This window comes from Hydra vulgaris, chromosome 03 (assembly GCF_038396675.1).
Source record: "Hydra vulgaris chromosome 03, alternate assembly HydraT2T_AEP".
Taxonomy (NCBI): domain Eukaryota; kingdom Metazoa; phylum Cnidaria; class Hydrozoa; order Anthoathecata; family Hydridae; genus Hydra; species Hydra vulgaris.
Window position 1 is genome coordinate 20,692,501 of NC_088922.1, and position 21,651 is coordinate 20,714,151.

A 21,651-nucleotide genomic window follows, 5' to 3' on the forward strand; every position below is an offset into this window, starting at 1 on the left:
ATAAACCCTAAGCCATAACAAAGGGCTCCAAATGTGGCCTCGACAATGCTCACCAAAAGTACAAACAGGGACACCATCCGTGTGCAACATGGCGCTGTAAGTACTCTGATATTTTACAGCCTATGATGGAATCAGCCTCTCTTAGAGCTACCATAGAGTTCAGGAAACCTGACTACCAGCAGGCCTCAGAACCATAAAACTTTAGAGCTGTATCCTCTTCAGGAGATATTAGAATGAGTTGCCTAGTCATAAAAACAGAGACACAAGCAAAACTCATGAATTAAGTCAAGAAGATCCAGCATTTGACATCCTAAACTGGAAACAATGTATTATAAATACATCTGCGCCAGGCTAATAGATGTAGAAGGGGTGCGGGGCTAGTCAACTGATAGAATTACTTTACCTCTTAAGTTTTTGCCTTGGAGGCCTTCTATAAGGCAGTAGCTGGATACACTACACATCTGCCCAAGATGTGTATTTTTATTGAGATATCTCTAGCTTTTACTTAACCAAAAGCCCCAAGGCAGGGAGTGTTTTTAGTCGGAGTTGGCTTCTCCCAGCCTTTGCCTAAAAAAGAGTATCCTACAAGGCAGCAGGACATGGAGCAGGTTGTACTGGGTCACATGTTTCTCTGTAACTTTTATTCTTTTGAGTCTTATCTCTTGCAAAGTTTATCACACCTACTTGCTCTTTGTGAGACTAATTTAAGTTTGATTGTCTTATCTTGTGATCTTAGTGTTGATGGTTATCTTCCTTTAATTCGTAAAGACTCCAATAGTTACATAAATTACTTGGGCATTTACATTCGCAAGAATGTTAATGTCCAGGTCAAATGTGTGACTCTAGTGTCAGTGACTCAAAATGAGTCACTTACACTACTGAGCCGGACTCAAATGATTTGGGTCTAGTGTCAGTGACTCTGCTGGTGTTAAAGCCCACAACTTTTGCCTTTCTGATTCTCTAACTCAAATAGTCAACTTTCTAACTTATTCTCTTGACAACCTGAATCATTTACCTTCTCTACACAACTTATGTCCTGTTTCTGATCCTAGTCAGCGCTCAGTTTCTCCACATTCACCCTTAGTTGCTTCTGATCATGGTTTGATCTTTCTAAAACTATTATCTTATTCTTCTTCATCATCAGAATCCCCTTATCATTTTACCTTTTACAACTACCTTAAAGCTGACTGGGATTCTTTCATTTTTAGAAATCTTTTGTCTTCCTGCTGATAAATATGCTCCTTACATAAATTCAGGCTGGCATGGAATCTTTTATTACCTCTCAACAATTCCAAGTCAAGCCTCACTCTTCTCCATGGTTCACCTCACATTGTGCTTTTGCAATTTCTAATTGAAACCATTAATTCCATATCAATCAGCATAACAATTCTACAGAAAACAGATGTCTGTTTACTATTGCTAAAATTACATTGTAAAAAGGTCATGAAATCTTGTATTTCATTTCAAAAATTAGGCTCTCGTGACTTCTGGAGAATCCTTAACAGTACCAATAATAAGGGCAAATCTGTTATTCCACCCCTCCTGTACAGTTCAGATTTTGTCAAATCTCCTAAAGACAAAGCTGAATTGTTTGCGAAGAACTTTTCATCAATATGATCTCTTGATTCCACTAGTTGCTTCTCCCTGATATTGCAGACAAACAAGTTGATCTATTGCTTGACTTTCATATTACTCCAGCTTTTCTATCTAAAGTGATCTCCTACTTAGACTCTTCAAGAGCCTGTGGTCTGGACAACATACACTTTGTAGTCTTGCAGAAGTGTTCTCCAGAGCCGTTGTCTATACTCTCAAAAATATTCAACAAGTGTTTATCAGAGTCTTGTTTTCCAGCCTGCTGGAAAGCGGCATTTGTTATCCCTATCATCAACAATTCTGGAGAGCGATCTGACTCGCCTAACTACCATATCATAAGCATAGTTTTTGAACCTTTCATTAACAAACACCTAATCTCTCATCTTGAATCTAATAAATTACTTTCTGAACATCAATATGGATTTCAATCTTCTTGTTCTACAGCTGATTTGCTAACAGTAATAACCGATAGGTTTTGTTTAGAGGTGGAGAGGTCAAGGCCATTGCTCTTGACATTTCTAAACTTTTTGATAAAGTTTGACATGCTGGTCTTCTCCATTAGCTTTATTCTTACGTTTTATTAGGTAACATCTTTAAGATTATTGAATCCTGCCTTTTCAGTCATAGTATAAAAGTTTTCCTTGATGGACAGCACTCTTCTTTGTACCCTGTAACTTCAGGGGTTCCTCAAGGTTCTATCCTTGGCCCTATACTCTTTTTAATTTACATTAATGAGCTTCTAGATATTCTTACACCAAAAGTGGTATTGTTCGCTGATGAAACTATAATTGAAACTATATTTTATTCTTGTCATAATAAGAAGCCAACACTCTCTGATTGCATGGAGGGGGCATTTGAGCTTGAAAAAGATCTCACTTCTGCTACAGAATGGGGCTCACAGTGGCTGGTAAGCTTTAATTCAGATAAAACCCAATTTTTTCAGCCATTCATTACGGCAATAATTTAGATCTTCCTATATTTATAATGGTGATGTATTTGTCAAGTCATCTAGCCTTCACCTTTTGGGATTAACTCTTACTTTCAATCTTTTTTGGAATCTTTCTTCCAATGACATCCTTTTTCTCTCAGATAAGGTGCAAAGAAGCATTGTAAACATAATTGGGCCTGTTTTTGCAGCCAACATTAGACCATTATCTATAAAAATCTTTTCTATAAATATTATAGTGTCTCTTGTGCCATCTACTAAAACTTAATACTAAAAATCTCATCTTTTTTCTGTGACTATTCCTAAGTGCTCCAAAAACTTTTAATCGTCTAGTTTTTTTCCTTGAACATCCGTTCTTTGGAATTTGCTTCCTTCATCTTGTTTTCCTGATTCATTTAATTTGCAATCTTTTAAGTTGTATGTCAATCATTATTTTGCTCTATAAACTTCGTCTTTTTTCTTGCAGCAACTTCCAACTCTAATAGTGGTTGCTTGCGGCCTTGTTGGAAGCGAAGACGCTGGAAAAAAAAAATCAAAGTTACTTTATAATATAATTCCTTTTGTAAGCAGCTAAAACATAATGAAAAAGCGCCAGAACTTTAGTTAATACATTAAGTTTTGACTTACATTACACAAATTTAAAATAAAAATGAGCTTTAACTAAGCATCGGTTTTTAAAGCTTTAAATGTAAAAATGAAACATTTAATATTCTTTTGCATATATTATTAAAAAACCTTTTTCTTAAAAAACAGTGTGTTTATATATATATTTAAACATACATAAATATATATATATATATATATATATATATATATATATATATATATATATATATATATATATATATATATATATATGTATATATATATATATATATATATATATATACACACACACAGTAGTTTACACTCGGATTTTCATTAGTTTTCCTGGCGGGTGAGTGAGAGTAATAATTTAGCTAATCTTGGTTGCCTGCTAATGTTTCGAGTTGCTGTTATCATAAAAAAAAAAAGTTTTATTTATGTCTTAAACAAATTTTTTAAAGTGTTTGTTTTCACTTGAAATATAATTAAATTTTCATCATTGATGAATATAAAAATAAGAAAAAGATTTTTTTGCGTTTTTTTTAATGATTGTTTTTTTAACTTAACAGTGGTTCTGTTATATTTTATGCTGTTATATTTTATAACCGCTGTTATATTTTATGTAACAAAACTATCGATGCATATATAAAGTAGCGTTTTAAACATCTTTGTATTTTTATTTCACACTTAATCAGAGAAATAAGAGAAAATCAGATAAAGAAAAGTTTTTTTGTAATTAAACTTTGAATGGACAATAATGGAAAGATAAAATAGCTTTCAAAGTTTTTTTGAAATTATTCTTCAAAATAAAGTTGTTCCATTGTATTCAAATTTTTTTAATAATATAATAATGGAATATTTACTATTATAAAGTTTATAACAAAACTTTATTTGTATATTAAAATTTTTATTACATTATTTAAACAAAATGTTTTCAACAAATGTTTTAACAAAATTAAATAAAAGTTTATTATTCAAATAAAAGCGTTTGATAAATAAACATTTAAACATTTTTATATAACCGCATCAAATTTCGTAAAAACGTTCTCTAATTATTAGCAGTTATGACATCAAAACTTTCATTGGTTCTTTTTAAAAAGCGAAAACTGGCGTTCCAATTTAAACAAAATGGCGTCAGTTAGTAGAAAAGAAGGAAAATAAACTTCAACTATTAGACTTTTAAAATGTTGCTTTATTTTTAGGTTAGATTGAAAAGTAATTATCAAAAACTATTTTGTTGATAAAAAGTAATAGTCTTTTAAAAACAACAAAAGAACAAATTTACCTTTAGTTGCAAAACGTTGCAAAATGAAGAATTGTAAACTGCGACAAAAAAATTAATATAAATAATGAGTAATTTAAATTCAAGTAAGTTATTAGGTAATTAAAATAAAATAAATATATATCTTTCTGTTATTATTATACTATTTTATTCTTAGCTCTTTATAAATAAATTGAAGTGAATGATTTTGAAGGTGCAAAAAGAGCTTTGGATAGTATGAAATCAACTAACAATACAGTTAATGAATACAGTCATGATGGAAATGAAACATTGCCTAACAGGTTAAGAAAAAATTTGATTGTTCATTTTTAACTATTTTGCACTTTAGAATACTAGACTAGACATTTTAAAAATGGGTGACAGGTTAAAGATGGGTGACGTGTTAAAGATGGGTGATGGGTTAAAGATGGCGCTAGACATTTTAAAGATGGGTGAAAAAAATATTTTGGCGCTTTAATAAAATAAACTTTAAACTTTAAAATGTGTTTAAGCAATTTTTATGTAAGCAGTACACGATATCGGTTACACAATTTCATTTTTAAACTTTTAAATTATACTATAAGGAGTAGGATAAAAGTAATAATTAACTTTTAAAAAAAGTCAGATTAACTTTAGAACGACGTTTATGTAAAAATATTTGTAACAAAAATTTGAATGGCAATTATGTTTGATATAAGTGCTATTTAAATAATAAATTTAAATAAATTTAAATAATAAATTTTTTCAATTTTTTAAGTTTTTAAAAAAACTTAAATGAAATTAAAAGTTTATTTTTATTTTGTTTTAATTTTATTGTCACGATTGATTTTTTAAATTTGAAGCAAAGATCATAAAAACATAATTTAATTCTGATAAAGAATATATTATTTGGTATTTTATCAGCTGTTTTATCGCAGTCAAAGTAAATTTGTTTTTTTTGGGGACATAGTTGCAGTTGTATTAAATGAAGAAATCGATGAGGTTGATTCTCAAAATTCACAAGAGTCAGGTTTTCAGAAAATAATGAAACTAAAAGTGAACAAGAGAACAATTTACTTAATGTTAGTTATTCCGCCTTTCATCAAGTTTGTATGAAAATTAGAGAATTCTTTAGATGTGGTATTAGGATTAAAAATGGCTGGCCACCACCAGCTTCAGATTTTATTCTTGAAAGTATTGAAAGTGGGATTCCACATACTCTTTTTAATTTTCTATCAATAATTCTTGGTTATATATGTGAAGTTAATTACAAGAACTACGTCAATACAGAGTTCAAGCTGAAGTTGAAAGTTCTATCTATTGCCCAAGATTTATTGCTTATTTTTTCGAAAGGTAAAACAATAACATTTAAGTCTAAGCATTAGCTACTGCTATCAACCAAATGTTTTGTTCATGTAAACTTGTAAAAATTTTAAATAACTTTACGCATTGCTGTTCTTCAATGACTTTGAGGGGGTTTGATTATTCGGTTGTACCAAAGAATATTCAACAAAATATCTTTACTACACTTGTGTATGATAATGCAGATTTCACATAAGAAACTCTTAGCGGTTCTGAAACAACCCACATTGCACATGGTATTTGCATACATAAAGTGCCTAAGTTTAATAAACCAGATAATGATTTTTTTGAACTTAGCAAGCGCATAAGGACAATAAATGTTGAATCGAGTGAAATACCAGTTTATTTTCTGGGAAAAAAACTTGACAAAGTTATTTGAATGCAAAGATGTAGTCATAAATGATACTGAAACTTGTCAGGAATATTACAGGCATCTTGATTTAGCATACATCACTTGCAAATTATCTCAGATGCAGCAGTAATTTTGCCTTGTGGGACAGGTTTTAACACAATGTGTTCATTATACAGTTCAAATAAAGGAAGTGTTTCAACAATTACATACTTACCGATTATAAATGCTCCTGTTACTGATATATCCATCATTCATGAAATTTTAAATACTGGTATTAAAACAGCTAACAAACTTTCACTTCATCAAATTGTAATAGTTTTTGGTGAGGTGGTTTATGAAAAAATACAGATGGTAAGATGGAAAAAAGCAGAGTTTGTTGATCGGATTGTTGTAAGACTTGGAGATTGTTTAATAAGGATATACTCATTGAGTCTGGTGTTATTGCTTGTAGCTCATGCAATAAAGTAATGTCTGGCAAACATTATAATTGTAGTGTTAGAGCTCATAAATTGATGTATGAAGCACTTAGTCGTCTGAGGTTTCAATCGTTTCTTGCTTCAATGACCAGAGAAAAAGAAGCTGACAATTTAAATTTTATTTGTGGTATAAAAGAATGGTATAAAGATCCAGACTATGATGGCTATATTCAAAGTCAATTGTTCCATGATATTATTGTAAGCTATCAGACTTATGTTAATCACCAATGTACAAAGTTCCAGTTGTTTTCTTTCTGAAGTGTCTATCTAAAAATGGTGCAATTAATGCTGTTTCATTTAGGAGCAGTTCATACTGGAAATTGAGATCTGCATCTATCTACAGTTAACTCGATGTTGGGATAGTTTTTTTGTTGTTACAGATTGTATTAACTACAGCAGATATACATTTTACCATTGGATTGAAATGAGTGTACTTAATCAAACTCATATAGGTATTGCCTATTTTTTCTTTTATTGAAGTGTTAAGATTAAGTAAAACAATTTGTTTTACAACAATATATAGTTTACTTACAAAATATTTGTTTTTTTTGCTTTTAAAAACACTATATAACTATCTTATATGTTTGATTTTATGGTAATCAACCTAGAATAATTTCTTTTTTTATGTTTGACAGATATTTGTCGTGAAATAAGAGAAAACTGGATGGTTAAAAGGTAGGCACCATATGGCTTTGCAGATATTGTATGTGACCAAACTATAGAACAAACTTTTAACAGGAGTAGTAAAGTTGCAGGTGGTATTGTAGGTATGACACATAAGCCAGGAGCTGTTAAAAATGAGTGTTAACCTAAGTGGAGAGGGCTTTGTTAACTGAAGCAGCTGAAGAATTCACAGAAGTATCTTCAATAACACGATAAACATATTTGTACTAACAATCCTTTTTTTTAATGAAAAATTGATTGAATATAATTTTACATTCTAAAATTTGGAAAGTTTTATAATCTAGTTTTTTAAATAAGTTTTTTAATTTTTTTAAAGAATATTTTAAAAGTATATTTTTAAACATGATATTTAGTTGTTGAAAAGACTTGGATGATTCAAGAATTAAAAAGGACGAAGAGGATGTTACATCAACTCTTGAGACTATTAATACAATGGTAAATCTTTTTTATAATGACAGAAAGGAACTTTTACAGTTAGCAAGTGGGCAAGTTGCCACAGAAAATACTTCAAGAGATATGCTTAGTCTTTGAGAAATGCAGAAAACAAATTGCTGAGAGTTTTATTAACAAAAATATTCTTTGCAAACAGCCCGACATATTTTATCCAATTAAAAAAACAATGTTGCATACGTTTTCCAACATGCACAATAATGTGCATACTAAAATAAAATAGGGAAAACGGTGGAAACAAAGATCAACAGAAATTTGTTTACTAAGTTAATCTTGATGGGAAAAAGCAGAGATATTAACATAAAGGAAATTTTAAAGTATCCTTTACGACCTCATCTCTCACCTTTTGCCACCATAGATGGAACTTTAGTAAAAACAACAAAAAGTAATTTGTTAAAAATTTTTGAAGAGCTCGTTAAAGATTCACTGGTGTTGTCAATTGTTGAAAGTGGAGCTTTACTAATGGATGTGAAGTACTGTTACAAGTTAGAGTCAGAATTTTTGGTGAGTTACCTAAATATATATTAAAAGACGTTATGAGTAAGAATGAGTAAAAAGAATTACTCATGGAACTTCGATTGTTTGCATATTAAATAAACTACAGCCTTTACCTCATCAATGGAAGAAGTTCCTTTCATATGTAAAAAATAAATAAAAATTAATAAAATTTTTGTTTAGACATTGGAGTTCATTGAATACATTTTATTTCTCAAATAAAAGTGTTTATTTAACTAAAGAAGATAAATGTTATCAGTTTATGTTATCAGCAAATAATGTGGTAGTATTTGAAATTATCTCTCTTAAAAGTAACCGTGAACAAGCAGATACTGGATTAATGGCTCACTGTTAAATTGCAGCTTCATCTCACCAAAATGTTGTAATTTGGAGTCCTGACACTGATGTATTTGTCATTGCTTTACATGCTATGAAACATTTTACTGGTAATATATTATTTGCAACCAGAAATTATAACAACAAACGTATAATTAATGCAAGAAAAGTGGCTGATGATTGAGGTAGATCTTTTGTAAATGCTGTAGTGAGCTTTCATTCTTTTACAGGTTAATTGGTTAACTTAATTTATCTACCTTTTATGACATGATATCCCTTTTTTTTTTGTAAGTTTCACTTTCGTAATACAAACATTTAAAACACTGTAAAATTGTATAATGTCTTTTCCTATTAGGATGCTATACTAAAAATTCATTTTATGGTAAAGGAAAAGCTTCAATACTTAAGCTCTTACAAAAAAAAATAAAAATAAAGACGTGTTAGCAGTATGAGTTAGGAGTTTTAGGCATGTTAGCAGTATGAGTCAGGAGTATGAAGGCGTGTTAGCAGTATGAGTTAAGAGTATGAAGGCGTGTTAGCCGCATGAGTTAGGAGTATGAAGACGTGTTAGCCGCATGAGTTAGGAGTATGAAGGCGTGTTAGCAGTATGAGTTAAGAGTTTAAAGGCGTGTTAGCAGAGTTTGGTGAAAATCACTTGATGGCATCAGATTTATTTACTAAAATAGAGAAACTTGTGTGTCACTTTTATGGTAAAGACAGTTTCTTCAGTTATCAAGTTGAGATATGAACTCTTCAAGAGTGACAAATATAGTGAAGAGCAATTGCATCCGACTTCAGATGCATTAGTACAACACATACTGAGTTGTAGTTATCGAGCTTATATCTGGAAACATGCCACCATACCCCTATTGAATATGCTAAGCGCTTTACAACATGGTTGGACAATGGATGACAACGAATTGAAGATGAAATGGCTGTCAAATGAAATTGCTCCCGATAGCGTATTAAATTTTATTAATCGTAGATGCGCGACTGGTTGTAATACAAAATGATCCTCATGTTGGAGTGCAGAACTGACGTGTTCTGATTTATGTCAATGCATTGAATGTGGCAATAAAAGTTCGAAATTCGCCGAAGACAGCGATGATACTTTCAATAGAATAATTTCAGGTGATTCTGATTTTGGTATAGATAATTAACCTTGTAAACTTTTAAGTTTGTAATAACTTTATGTTTGCAATAAATTTTGTAGAAGCTTTTAATTCAATAATGCCTTTATTATAATTTAAAAACTCTGACTTCCTAAACCAAGAAATATAAGTAGCTAAACCTTCGCTAACTAGCAAACTTTCTTGATTTGTTTCCAAAGTTCTGGATAGTTAGCGCTTCTAATCTCTTGAATTAAACTTTCTTCTGTAATAGATTCTATATCTCTTCTTTCTCCAATTAACCTATCCCCTATCCTATAATCCCCATCTAATATCCTTACAATAGATTTAGGCTCTAATGCCCAACCAAATGAAGCTTTAAATGATTTAACCTCTTCCATTAAAAATTTACTGCTGATAGTTCTCTTACTAAAGTCAGTCCATTCTTCAATATTGTTATTAAAGAAATTTTTAAATCTTTTGAAAAGTAATTTGAATCTATCCTCAGTCGGTTTAATTTCTTTCTTATTACCTTCTACTATTTGATCCCATATCTTTATTAATTCTCTCTCTCTCTTAAAAAATTTTCATTAGTCTCTAAAGAGAAATCCGTTGTAGTTTTAGTAGTAATCTCTGTTTCTTTAATAGAAGAGCTCATTTTAATCTCATCGTCTATTTTATTTGTTTTCATCGACTGCTCATTTTGAGCAGATTGATCAGCTCTTTCTGAACCTATCAATGATTTTGTTTCCATTGAAGATTCAATTTCTGCTAATTTTTATTATTAATCGTATACCATTTTGTTTTACTAAATGAATTTGAATTATAATTTTTAGATATTAATAAGCCCTCTTTTTCTAAATTTCGAGTGTCTTTATGTTGCTTCTGATAGTAAAGGATATTGTTCTTGCCATTGGCTATAGGTGTTATATACCCCATGCTTGCCATCTGTTATATTTTTATTAGTTCTCGAATCTAACCAATAATGTATTTGCTGAAAAATAATAGATTCATTAAGTCCAACTTTTAAGGCCAAAGCTGGAAGCACAATAAGAGGATGTTCATTTATACGTAGTTTTGTCATTTTAATAATATTTTAAAATGCGAAAAAGACAAAAATATTGACAACACCAGCCACGTGATGTAGATTAAGACTTGCTTACAGTACTTAAAGTAGCTGGTGCATTAGATTGTTGCTAATCTAATGCAATTTTTTTTATATTCTTTCATAATTATCCATTTATCATAAAAAAACTTTTATGCTTATATCAAGAAGTATAACATTATTTTTTACTATGCAACAAAAATATATGTAAATGTAAAAATTGTTGCAAACCGAATAAAGCCATTTTAATAAATAATCTTTAATAAATAATCTTTACTTGCTTATTTTTTGTGTATATCATTAATAAATAGAATTAATATTAAAAAAGAATTTTATAAGAAAAAATTTAGATAAAATCAATTTTAACCAAAGGATAATTTGCTTTCTTTCGGGGCAGACTACTTCTACTATTTCAAGGTATATGAATGAAAAAAAGATAACTTATATAGCTGAATTTGGGAATAGTCGAAAGAAATATTCTTATGAAGAAGTTAGAAAAGTAATAAAACATTTTGTTGCCGATCAGCTAGGAGTAAACAAAAAGGTTCATGTTTTTTTCAATTTTAAAGGTAGTACTGGTAAAACAAGCCTTTGTCACCAAATAACTGTACATCTTTCATTACTTGGTTTCAAGGTTTTGGCGATTGATTGTGATCCTCAGTCACATTTATCTTCATCCTTAGGCTTTAATGAATATTCAGAGAATATAACCTTATTTGATGTGCTTATTAACTCAGTTCCTATTCAAAATACAATACAAGAGGTTTATCCTGGACTAGATGCTATTCCATCTAATTTATCCATGACAAAAGTTGAGATTCCACTTGCACAAAGATCAAATCGAGAAAGGTTATTAGATAAAAACAAAAACTTAGACTAAAATTTATGATTATATATTATTAGATACCAATCCAACTAACAGTAATTTAAACCATAGTGCAACGTACACAACAAATAGATTAAATATAGTGTGTGAAACACAGCCTTATAGCATAAAAGGTTTATCTATGCTTGTTCAAGAAATTGAAAATTTTTCTGATGAAATTGAACATTGTAGGTTTTTGTATTATAACAAATAAATATGAATCAAAACCAGTAACTCCTTAAGAAGCACTGGGTTCTTTACGTCATGATTATAAAGAAGCTGTAATGGATTCTCTTGTAAGAAAATGTGAAGATGTTAATATATCAGCTCAAAGAAAAATGCCAATTCATGAATTTTGTTCAATAAAATAAATGGCATTAGAAGACATAAAAGATCGCGAACATTTTTATTTTTTTTGAACAATATATGGAAACTAATTTTTAATTAGTTATGTAGTGTTAGAATTATCTTTTGGGTTTTTATATCTGATTTGTTTTGTAATTAAATGATAAGTTTTACTTTTTACTACTAATATATATATGCGCAAGTTATTATAAAAATCTATTTTATGAATTACACATATTTAATGTATATATTCAAAAATCAAATAAATATCTTTTTCTGTAAAAAATAATGTGCGCGATTGTGAACAGTTTGTACACATTTGTTTATATTATTTACAACCCTAATAAAATGTTAAAATAACTACCAAGTTATTCCACGTTTTTATTTTTATCTAATAATGAACTTCCTGATTGTTTTTATCTTCTAATGGTTGTTTTACATTTAATTATAACGCTAATGATTTACAAAACTAACTCTTAATAGCGTCACACTTCTAATTTGATAAAATGTTATCAATCACTATAACTTATCAGAAATGCCTAATTAACGGTCAATTATGTTTTAGAAAAAATCAGAAATAATTAAACTAGCATTAGGTAAATTATTTTTCATTAGCTATCATATTGGTACAACCATGCTATTCAAGTGCTTACTGCCAAGCCTAAGATTGATATTATCGCACACTTTCGAATTAAAAATAAAAATTTATAATGTTTAGGATAAACCTATAGAAGAAGGATTAAGGTACTGTTGCGTAAAACATATACGAAAAAAGCCAGAAGATTATTAATTGAATATGGTTATATGTATAATCTTTATCATAATTATTTACCTCTTATAACAAGCTTGCTTATATATATGCTTGCGTATCAAACAACTTTAAACCATTTCGAGTTTTTAATGATATTTCACTAAGCTTTTGTGTAATAGGAAGCAATAGTTATTGTCAATTCTTTTAAGGAAATTGTACTTAAATTGTGAAATATGAATTTATAAAAAAGTATTAACACCGCATATACATTTTGCAATATTTAAGGGCATTCTGTTATTAGATTAATAGGCTAATACATGGCGAGGAGGGGACTAAATTTAGCATTGCATGTAGAGATTATCCCAATAACTATTTTATCTTATCAAAAACTATTATTTTTGTAATTTTATTTTTTTACATAAAGATTATTGAGTATAATAACAACCCTAGGTTGCTATCATAATAATCCTTCTTGTCCATAAGATGCTTAATTATATCTAATTAAAAAGACTTAGAAAGTTATAAAAAAATCTTAAATAATTATAATATTATTAAATAATTTATAAAACTCTTACCATTAAAAACGATGCTTAAGAAAATTTTTTGCTATGTATATGGCATTTTTACTTTTAACATATTGTCCAATGAAAAGCGTAGCACAATTTATTCAAAAAATAGAATTTACTAGTACTTACGTTAAAGTAATTGATGGCAATACTACTAAGCTAGATAAGCTTAAAACCAGGCTACAAGGAATTAAATGCACCTGAAATAAATCAACATTGCGTACTTAAAAAAAATAAAACTACAGAACAGGTTTGTATAGGATATAAAGCTAGAAATAAACTAATCAGGCTGTATAAATGATAAGAAGGTCTCTTGTACAAATAAAGGCTTTGATAATCATGGGAGAATATTATCATATTGCTATGCGGGTGGTATTAACCTCAACAAAGAAATGGTTAGAAAGAGCTATGCTTATTCCTATAAACACTATGATATAAGTTTATATAAGATCAAGTACTAGCAAAATATTTAAAAAAAGGCTTATGGCAAGAAGAACGGTTTGATCCTCCATGGGAATGGAAGAGGCTAAAGGTTAATAATTAACCTTCTTATACTTATCATTTAGATATTTAATACCGTGAGTTAAAAATATCAATGTAATTAACCCTATTAAAAGAGATAATTGATTAGATGTAATAATAGATAAAAGAGTAATTAATATTAAAAATAATTGAATACTTAAAAATTTAATTGATCTTTTTTCTAAAAGCCAAAAATTTTTTTATAAAATAGCCATTAATACATTTAATAGCACATACACTAAAATTGTCGTAATACCCGTATTATAATCGCAATTATTAAGGTCAAATAAAAGATCAACTAATATTTCCATTAATTGTGCTACTCCATAAAATAACATTTTTACTAAGAAATAATATTATTTTATGGAGTAGCACAATTAATGGAAGTAACTATATAATCTTAAAATCGTTTTGTAGTGGCTTGCGTCCATAAATCAGGAGCATTAATTACATGTAAATGATAATAATAATTCGCCTAAATGGCTTTGTCTTCATGGAAACTAAAGACAATATTTAACATTTTAAAAATTTTTTTACTATCTCGTTGTTAACAACTCAATTATTCATTGAGCTTATTTATTACCTTATCTGATAAAGAATATTTCATTAATTCTTGATCAAAGCTTTGTATTTCAAGGTTATGTAATCTTGCTTTAAAAGCGATTATACAATATACGATATGGAGGTTAGTTTGGGTATAAATGGAAAGACTATTAAGTAACACTTCTTTTTCATTATTATTATTACCTTTATATGTTAGCATTCCACTTAAAGCTTCTTTAATTTTGTACTTGGGTGTTTCATAAATTTTAGATAATACCAAAATAACTTCTGTAAAAACTGTTTGTTCAAGATAAACTTTTATTTTGCCAAGTTTTACTAAATCAAAAAAATCTTTTGCTAATTTATAATGTTTAGGGTGATCATTAATTAAATATCTAATTATTAAATTGGTATCAATAATTTTTATATCCATTTTATCCTTTTATAAACCTATGTTTAGTATCTTGATTCGATGCGTGTGCTCTAATATCATTAAAATTGTTTGATAAATTTTTTTTAGCAAAATCTGTTAAACTACCATCTGCATCTTTTTACTGGAATCATTCTTACTTCATTTTTATTTACTATTTCTAGTTTAATTATTTTGCTTTCTAAATTTTTAACGAATTCTTTAGGTATGGCAATCTGATTCTTATCAGATATTGTGATAGATTTTACTATCATAATATTTCTTATTTATTTATTATACCTAAGTAAATAATATTCTATAACTTATATAAATACAATAAATAAATTAAATATTATTATATAAATAAGTAAGATTATAATAAGTAGTAAGAAAAACTGTAAATATACGTTTTCATTATTAATCTAATTGCTTACAATATCTTCAAGTTCTTCATCACTAACATTTGATGAAGTTTAACAAATGATAAGCTTAAGCGCAAGTATTTAATTATATTACTTACTTGATTTGTTTTAAGCTGTTTTCAAATATATACTTTTCAACTTTTAATTTGATAGCTTACATAGCTTTGCATAATAAAATTGACATGGTGTTATAATAATTTATATCTATTCACCAGTCTTTATGTATTTTTAAACATTCATAAAGGTATCAAATAATGGATTTTCTGCATTATATTAGTTATTTATGATGAAAGTAAGACCATGGTAATAGCTTTGACATATATATTGTGAAATATAGTTAAATTTACTATCTTACTAAAAAATTTTGGAGTTCTGAAAATAAAGTAATGAGACTTTTGAGTACACAGTTATTAATAATAATAATCGCATTTATATCTTCAATTATGATTAGTTATGCTTTAACTGCTACTGATTAAAGAGTATAAAGAAGTTCTACAAACTGAATAAGTAATATGTATGGTTAAAAAATATAATTCACTAAAAACAATTATATTAATTATAGCTTTATTAACGTTTTTATAAGATTTTTTATTCATCAATTGATTTGCATCTTTTCTATATTGCCAATTTTTAAAGTAACTTTAAGCTATATTGCTATCATCAATGATTAAGATATTTTTAGCATTTCTAGTATCTGTAGAAACTGTAAAGTTAAAACTTCTAATAATTGTAATTATATTATCTATAATTATAACTTTGTTTTAAGCAATATCTGGTACCTTATCAATTGTAAGCTCAAATTTAACTTTTGCTAACTCTATTGTTTTAGAATATTTCTGTGTTAAGTTGCTACGATCAAGTATTATTTTTACATCAATTCCTCTTTACTTAGCGTTAATTAAAGTATCTATAATTTGAGGATGAGTAAAAACGTAAGCTTGCAGGTAAATTGTATTTTTATCATGAATTATTTTCTCTTCAACCATCTTGCCCACAATTTGCACGTAGTGGAGTAAAACAAATCCTTGTCTTAGAACTGTTTAACTTGCCAACAGTAAATCGCTATGATAAGTAACGCCTATACCTATTTTTAATATGGTTAGTGCTTGACCAAATTCATTAATTTAATACTTCTAACTATAAATATTAATAATATATTGCTCAATTGCTTTTGTTAATTCTCTCATACTTATTTTCTACTACTTGTCTCACTAATATTGTCTCATAATAATCTTCATTAATTCTAATTACATCGAAATATTTATTATGAGCTTTAAATAGTCCAGTCGATTTAGACTTAAATTATATAATACAGAGCTAATTAAATTTTTATTTAAATAATCTAGAAGTTAGAATAGTTTGTATTATTAAGATTAATAGTATTAATTTATACAATAATTCTGAATATTTTTGTTGCATGGTAAGTCAAGTACATAGTATATAGCCTTGGCATATTTTATAATTAAGAAATCAAATAGCTAATTTAGATTACTGTATATTTTGCATGCTTTAAAATAATTTTAAAAATTTAATGTAATTTAGCACTTTTTTGAAAATTTACTATTTCAAGTTTATTTCCATATAGTTATGGCAACTAAAAATTGACAATAATTGAGCTAATGAATACTATTTTAATTCATAAGCAATTACTAAATTAAAATTTTTATAATAATTTATTTAAAAATCTAAAGAAAATGCAGGTCATTTATTAGCTGTAAATGATTATATTAAAAGGTTCAAATGCATAGATGGTCTTAAGAATTTAACAATATAAAGAAGAATAAAAATGAGTAAATCTAAATATAATGTTCCAGGTGATGGAAATTGTTTATTTAATTCTGTGTTTATTACATATTTAGATGCTCATGATGGTAACTATCCTCAAACTTCCGATAAAGAATTGAAAAATTATTCAACAAGTTCTTTAACGGTAGATCAATCAGCTGTAGAAGTTTGTGATAAAGAAAAAAAAGAAGAGTCTAATATTGATGAAGAATTGCCCAAAAAACTTGATTCTTTATCTTTACAAGATCAAGGAGATATAGCCAATAATCCATATTATTTTCCGAGATGTGAATATAAGACTAGGTTTGAACATACCAGTGCTTTTAATATGAAAAGTAAGGAGTATTGGGGCACTTACTTTCGTTCAACAAGTCGTGGTGGAAATGCAGATAGATTATCAAATCTTAAAGACAAAGCTTATAGGAATAATCATATTAATGCTAAAGGAACCGCAGCTAAAACTGGTGCTTTTCATAGCCCTTTTGATTATCAAGAATATGCTGGAATTTTATATAGTACACCTAAAAAGGATAGAGTTGTTTTAAACTACGAGCGTGTTAAACAATATCTTTACAATGAAATACTTCTGTATAAAGGAAAAATTTGTGGAGAGGTAATAAGAAATTTTAATTTGAAAACTGAAGATCGTAAGCCAAAATTAACAGGCATAATCCCTTATTATAAGAATGATTATCCTTGTATTATAGTCAGTATAACAACTCCAATACTTAAAAACATTGAAAGTAAAACAGAAAAAGGTGGGTTATATAAAGTAATTACAGCATATTTTGTTGCAATTACTAATCAAATAGCTTGGAGAAAAAATGTGCCGATAGAGTTAGTTCTACGATCTAGCTTTGGGCATAACCTACCAAGTGTTGGTGATACAGGAGATAGCTTTAGAATCAACGTAGGTCTTGTGCCAATTATATATACAGAGGTTTTAGCTGAAGGATTAGTAAGTTTATGGGATAAACTTTTATCGCCTCTACTTGAATCAGGCTGTAGCTTCAAATTAGGTATAGAATCAATAAAGCTAAAATTTATAAATGCAGAAATTGATAGTTATAATGATGCAAAAAAAAATGACTATGAAAAGCGGCAAACACAAAAACAAGCTATAGGAAAAATGACAAAAAAGCCAAAAGAAGTTGAAAGCTGGAAATATGAAGATTCACTTTTTAGCACATTATGTAAAGTTGGTGATTCTTCTGGACGGAAAGTAGTACATCAACTTGTAAGGCAAGATATGTATATTGATATATTAGCAAACCTTGTATTAAAAGAGCAAGATCAACAAAAACCAGATATGGCAGCGCCTATACGCATATTATTGAGCAGACTAAACTATAAAACAGTTGTAACTCTAGAAATTAATAACGCTGATCTTGAGGGTGGATTTTTTACATTTAAGAAAAATGACAAATGGGTAGAGAATGATCAAATCAAGAGAGATAAAGAATTTTGGCAGATAGTAAGAGATTTTAGGCTAGCACTAGCATCAAATGAAAAATTAGACGAGAGTTTATCATCTGCTATTGAGAATACAACACTACTAGGTTTGTACCGAAAACTTGAAGAAACAAATTTAGAATTTATTAGAAAAAGCGGTTATCAAGAAACTGAAGATGGAGTTGGTAGTGACAGTGATTGCGAAAGCGAATTGTATGGTGAAGACACTTCTCCAGTTTTCTCTAGGAAAATTATATTGGTAACTGGAATGAGAGCTATAAATTTAGCTACCTATGTTGCATTATACCAAATCACAAAATATACTGAAGCGAGCTCCTATAAACTTCTTTCAGATTCTATGTACTACGAAACTAAAGAAGCTGTGAGCTCAGTTTTAAATGCATTTAGTGATTTCTTTGAAGTACCTACTAGTATCAAATCTAAAGATACAAAAGTTGCTGAAGTTCTCTTTTTTGACCTAACACATTGTGATTCCACTAATCAAGATACAGGTCAGTCATTAAAAGAAACTATGGGTATAAAGAAATTTCCTGTAATTATTTTGGATTATACCAGTGCTACTACAGCTAAGATTCGTGCGGGTATTGAAGTTTGTTTTAGACATACCGACTTAATTCTGCTTGTAAATAGCGGTCTGAAAAATGAACAAGCAGGTGCAGACATGAATCCATATGGAACTTTGAGAATAATTACGCTAAAAAATAAAGACTTAATGGAAGAATTATATAAATTAGCAGATGGCGCTTTGAAACATGCTGAAGTCCCTGAAAAACTACCTGTGGTTGCACACCAAATTAGGAAGTCTTATAAAGATGCCGGTTTAACAGTAACAAGTGCAGCAATTTATACAAATAGAAAAAAAGCTGCCATCGGCCACAGTGCCGTAAGCTTAGGTAAGAATAAGGATGTAGTTTTCGATTACTGGAACTTTATTGGATATGTTCGTGAAATAAAAACATTAAAATTATTAGGTCGTAGTCGACAGGCAATTATAAATCTATACCACCAAAGCAAAAATAAATTTTTGCTCTTAGGCTCGCCAAATGTGACTGGACGCAGAGAATTAGTCGAATTAATAAATGATGAAGATATTAAAAGTTTAAATTTAGATGAAGTGCAAAAATTAATAGCGTTGATTTATTCGCATCCTGAAGAATTACAAACGTTACTAACAAAAGAAAGAACTAATATTAGAAATATTCTTTCATGGGACGTTAAAAAAATTAAAATATTAGGTGATTGGGAGTTTAATGATGAAATTAATTCTGACCAGGATTTTGGACGTATAGAAGAGGCCTATGATGATCTTATTGAAAAAGGAAGAAATTTAAATGGTAGGTTTATAGATAGTTTATATAGATATCTAGATTTAGATAGAGAAAAAGAAAGATTAAAGAAAGAAAAACTTAGAAATGGAGAAGCTGATAATGATGATAATGATATTATAGCAGAAATGGAAGAAGAACAAGAAAAAGATGAATGTCCTGATGGGTTTAATATTGAAATGACATCAGAGACTGAAATCGATAGTCATGATGAGAGATGTAGTAGAAGTTTGAATGATAGTATTAAAGCAAGTGAATCACATGAGGGACATTCAGATGAGGAAGATTTAGTTTTTTTTAATTAAGTTCTAATAATTTTGTTGGTATGACTCAAAGATCTATAGAATTAAATTTGCAACTGCTAGGTTCTTCTGTGCCTCAAAGAGTTATAGGAATAAAAGAATTTATGCGTTCTGTGCAGCCTCAAATAAAATATTTAATAATAGATTCAGAACGAGCTAATGTAGAAGAAGCAGCACAATTAGATGTGATAATAAATTTACCTAATGTTTTAGTGATGTATTTTGGATCTCAGTATGACAATTATCTTAGCACAAAATCATGTGCTGATAATACATTATTATCTCTATCAATGGCACAAGGGTATAGTGCATATGCTATACGCTTAGTTGATCCCTATCATTTGGTAACAGTAATAGAGTATTTATCTGGTCAATCAGATGATTTGATACAAAAAGTTATGCAAATTCCAAACGAAGAATATTATACTCCGAACACAGGTGAAAAAAGTTGGAATAAATATAAGGAAATATTTACAGGTCCATCGCAATCAAAGTTGCAAGAAGAAAAGTTAATATATTTAATCAATAATTAACAATTGTAATACTATAACAAAATATTTTAAAATGGTATTTAACTAACATTTTACATTTTACTAGATTAACATGATATTTTCTTTGGTTAGCTTAAGTTGGTATTTTTTAAAACTCCCCAATGATATTTATCAGAATGTTTGGTAAAAGTTGATCATAACTTTGGAAACATTAAATTTTAAAGTAGATGATAAGAATAATCATAGCTATTATTTGGGTGAAATTCACCTCATTGTTTTGCATTTTCAGAATCTTCGAATTAATAATTACTTAAAAAAGTTTATTTATAATAACAAAAAAAACGACTATGCAAAAACCTTTACATGATTACAAAAAATCTACTTTGGAGAGCACTCGTGTATATATATATATATATATATATATATATATATATATATATATATATATATATATATATATATATATATATATATATATATATATATATATATATATATATATATATATATATATATATATATATATATATATATTATATATATATATATATATATATATATATATATGGCCAATTCCATAGTTTAGTGACGCATCATGCGGAGAGATTTTTTTAATAGAAATTTTTCTATAACTCAAAAATAATTTTTTATTACACTAAATCAATCTTGAATTAAAATTTTGTAATATAAACTAAACACAATTGTATTAACAATACACTGCTACATAGCAAAAATTAAAACATGAGTTCAGTGACGCAACGCGGAAAAAAGTGTTTTTTTATCAGCATACTTTTAAATGGAGTTTTCGCTGAAATTTTAATTCTTGCTTGACTTATTAGATTTTTTTGTTGTAATTTATTCATTTGGCAATAAGGTAGTCATAAAAAAAGCCACAAACAATAAAGTTTTCAAATCGTTTTATTTTACAGAAAAAAAAACTATCAGATCAGTGACGCAACGTTTAGTGACGAAACAAAAAGACGAAATTAAAATCATTTTAAAAAGTTTTGTTATTTTGTAATAAATTTTAATTATACTCAGGTGAAAATAGCATCGGAACAACGTTATCATTCTGAACATAAAAATAATGTAATTTTGATATACCTTTGATTTTTCTTG

General features: G+C 28.3%; 2 protein-coding genes and 1 long non-coding RNA gene across 3 annotated transcripts in view; all 3 read left to right on the top strand.

The window, feature by feature from the left end:
• Positions 1 to 21,651, top strand: part of LOC136078008 (leucine-rich repeat serine/threonine-protein kinase 1-like) — a 106,077-nt gene that overhangs the window by 70,071 nt on the left and 14,355 nt on the right. The gene's annotated exons all lie outside the window — the stretch shown is intronic.
• Positions 4,322 to 20,665, top strand: LOC136078006 (uncharacterized). Its single transcript, XM_065792607.1, has 3 exons — positions 4,322 to 4,492; positions 4,564 to 4,687; positions 17,016 to 20,665. The coding sequence occupies exons 2-3, from the start codon at positions 4,648 to 4,650 to the stop codon at positions 20,042 to 20,044; spliced, it is 3,069 nt and encodes a 1,022-aa protein (XP_065648679.1). The 5' UTR covers positions 4,322 to 4,492; positions 4,564 to 4,647; the 3' UTR covers positions 20,045 to 20,665.
• Positions 5,231 to 8,654, top strand: LOC136078009 (uncharacterized). Its single transcript, XR_010637441.1, has 3 exons — positions 5,231 to 7,006; positions 7,190 to 8,192; positions 8,367 to 8,654. It is a non-coding gene; the product is annotated as an uncharacterized LOC136078009 (long non-coding RNA).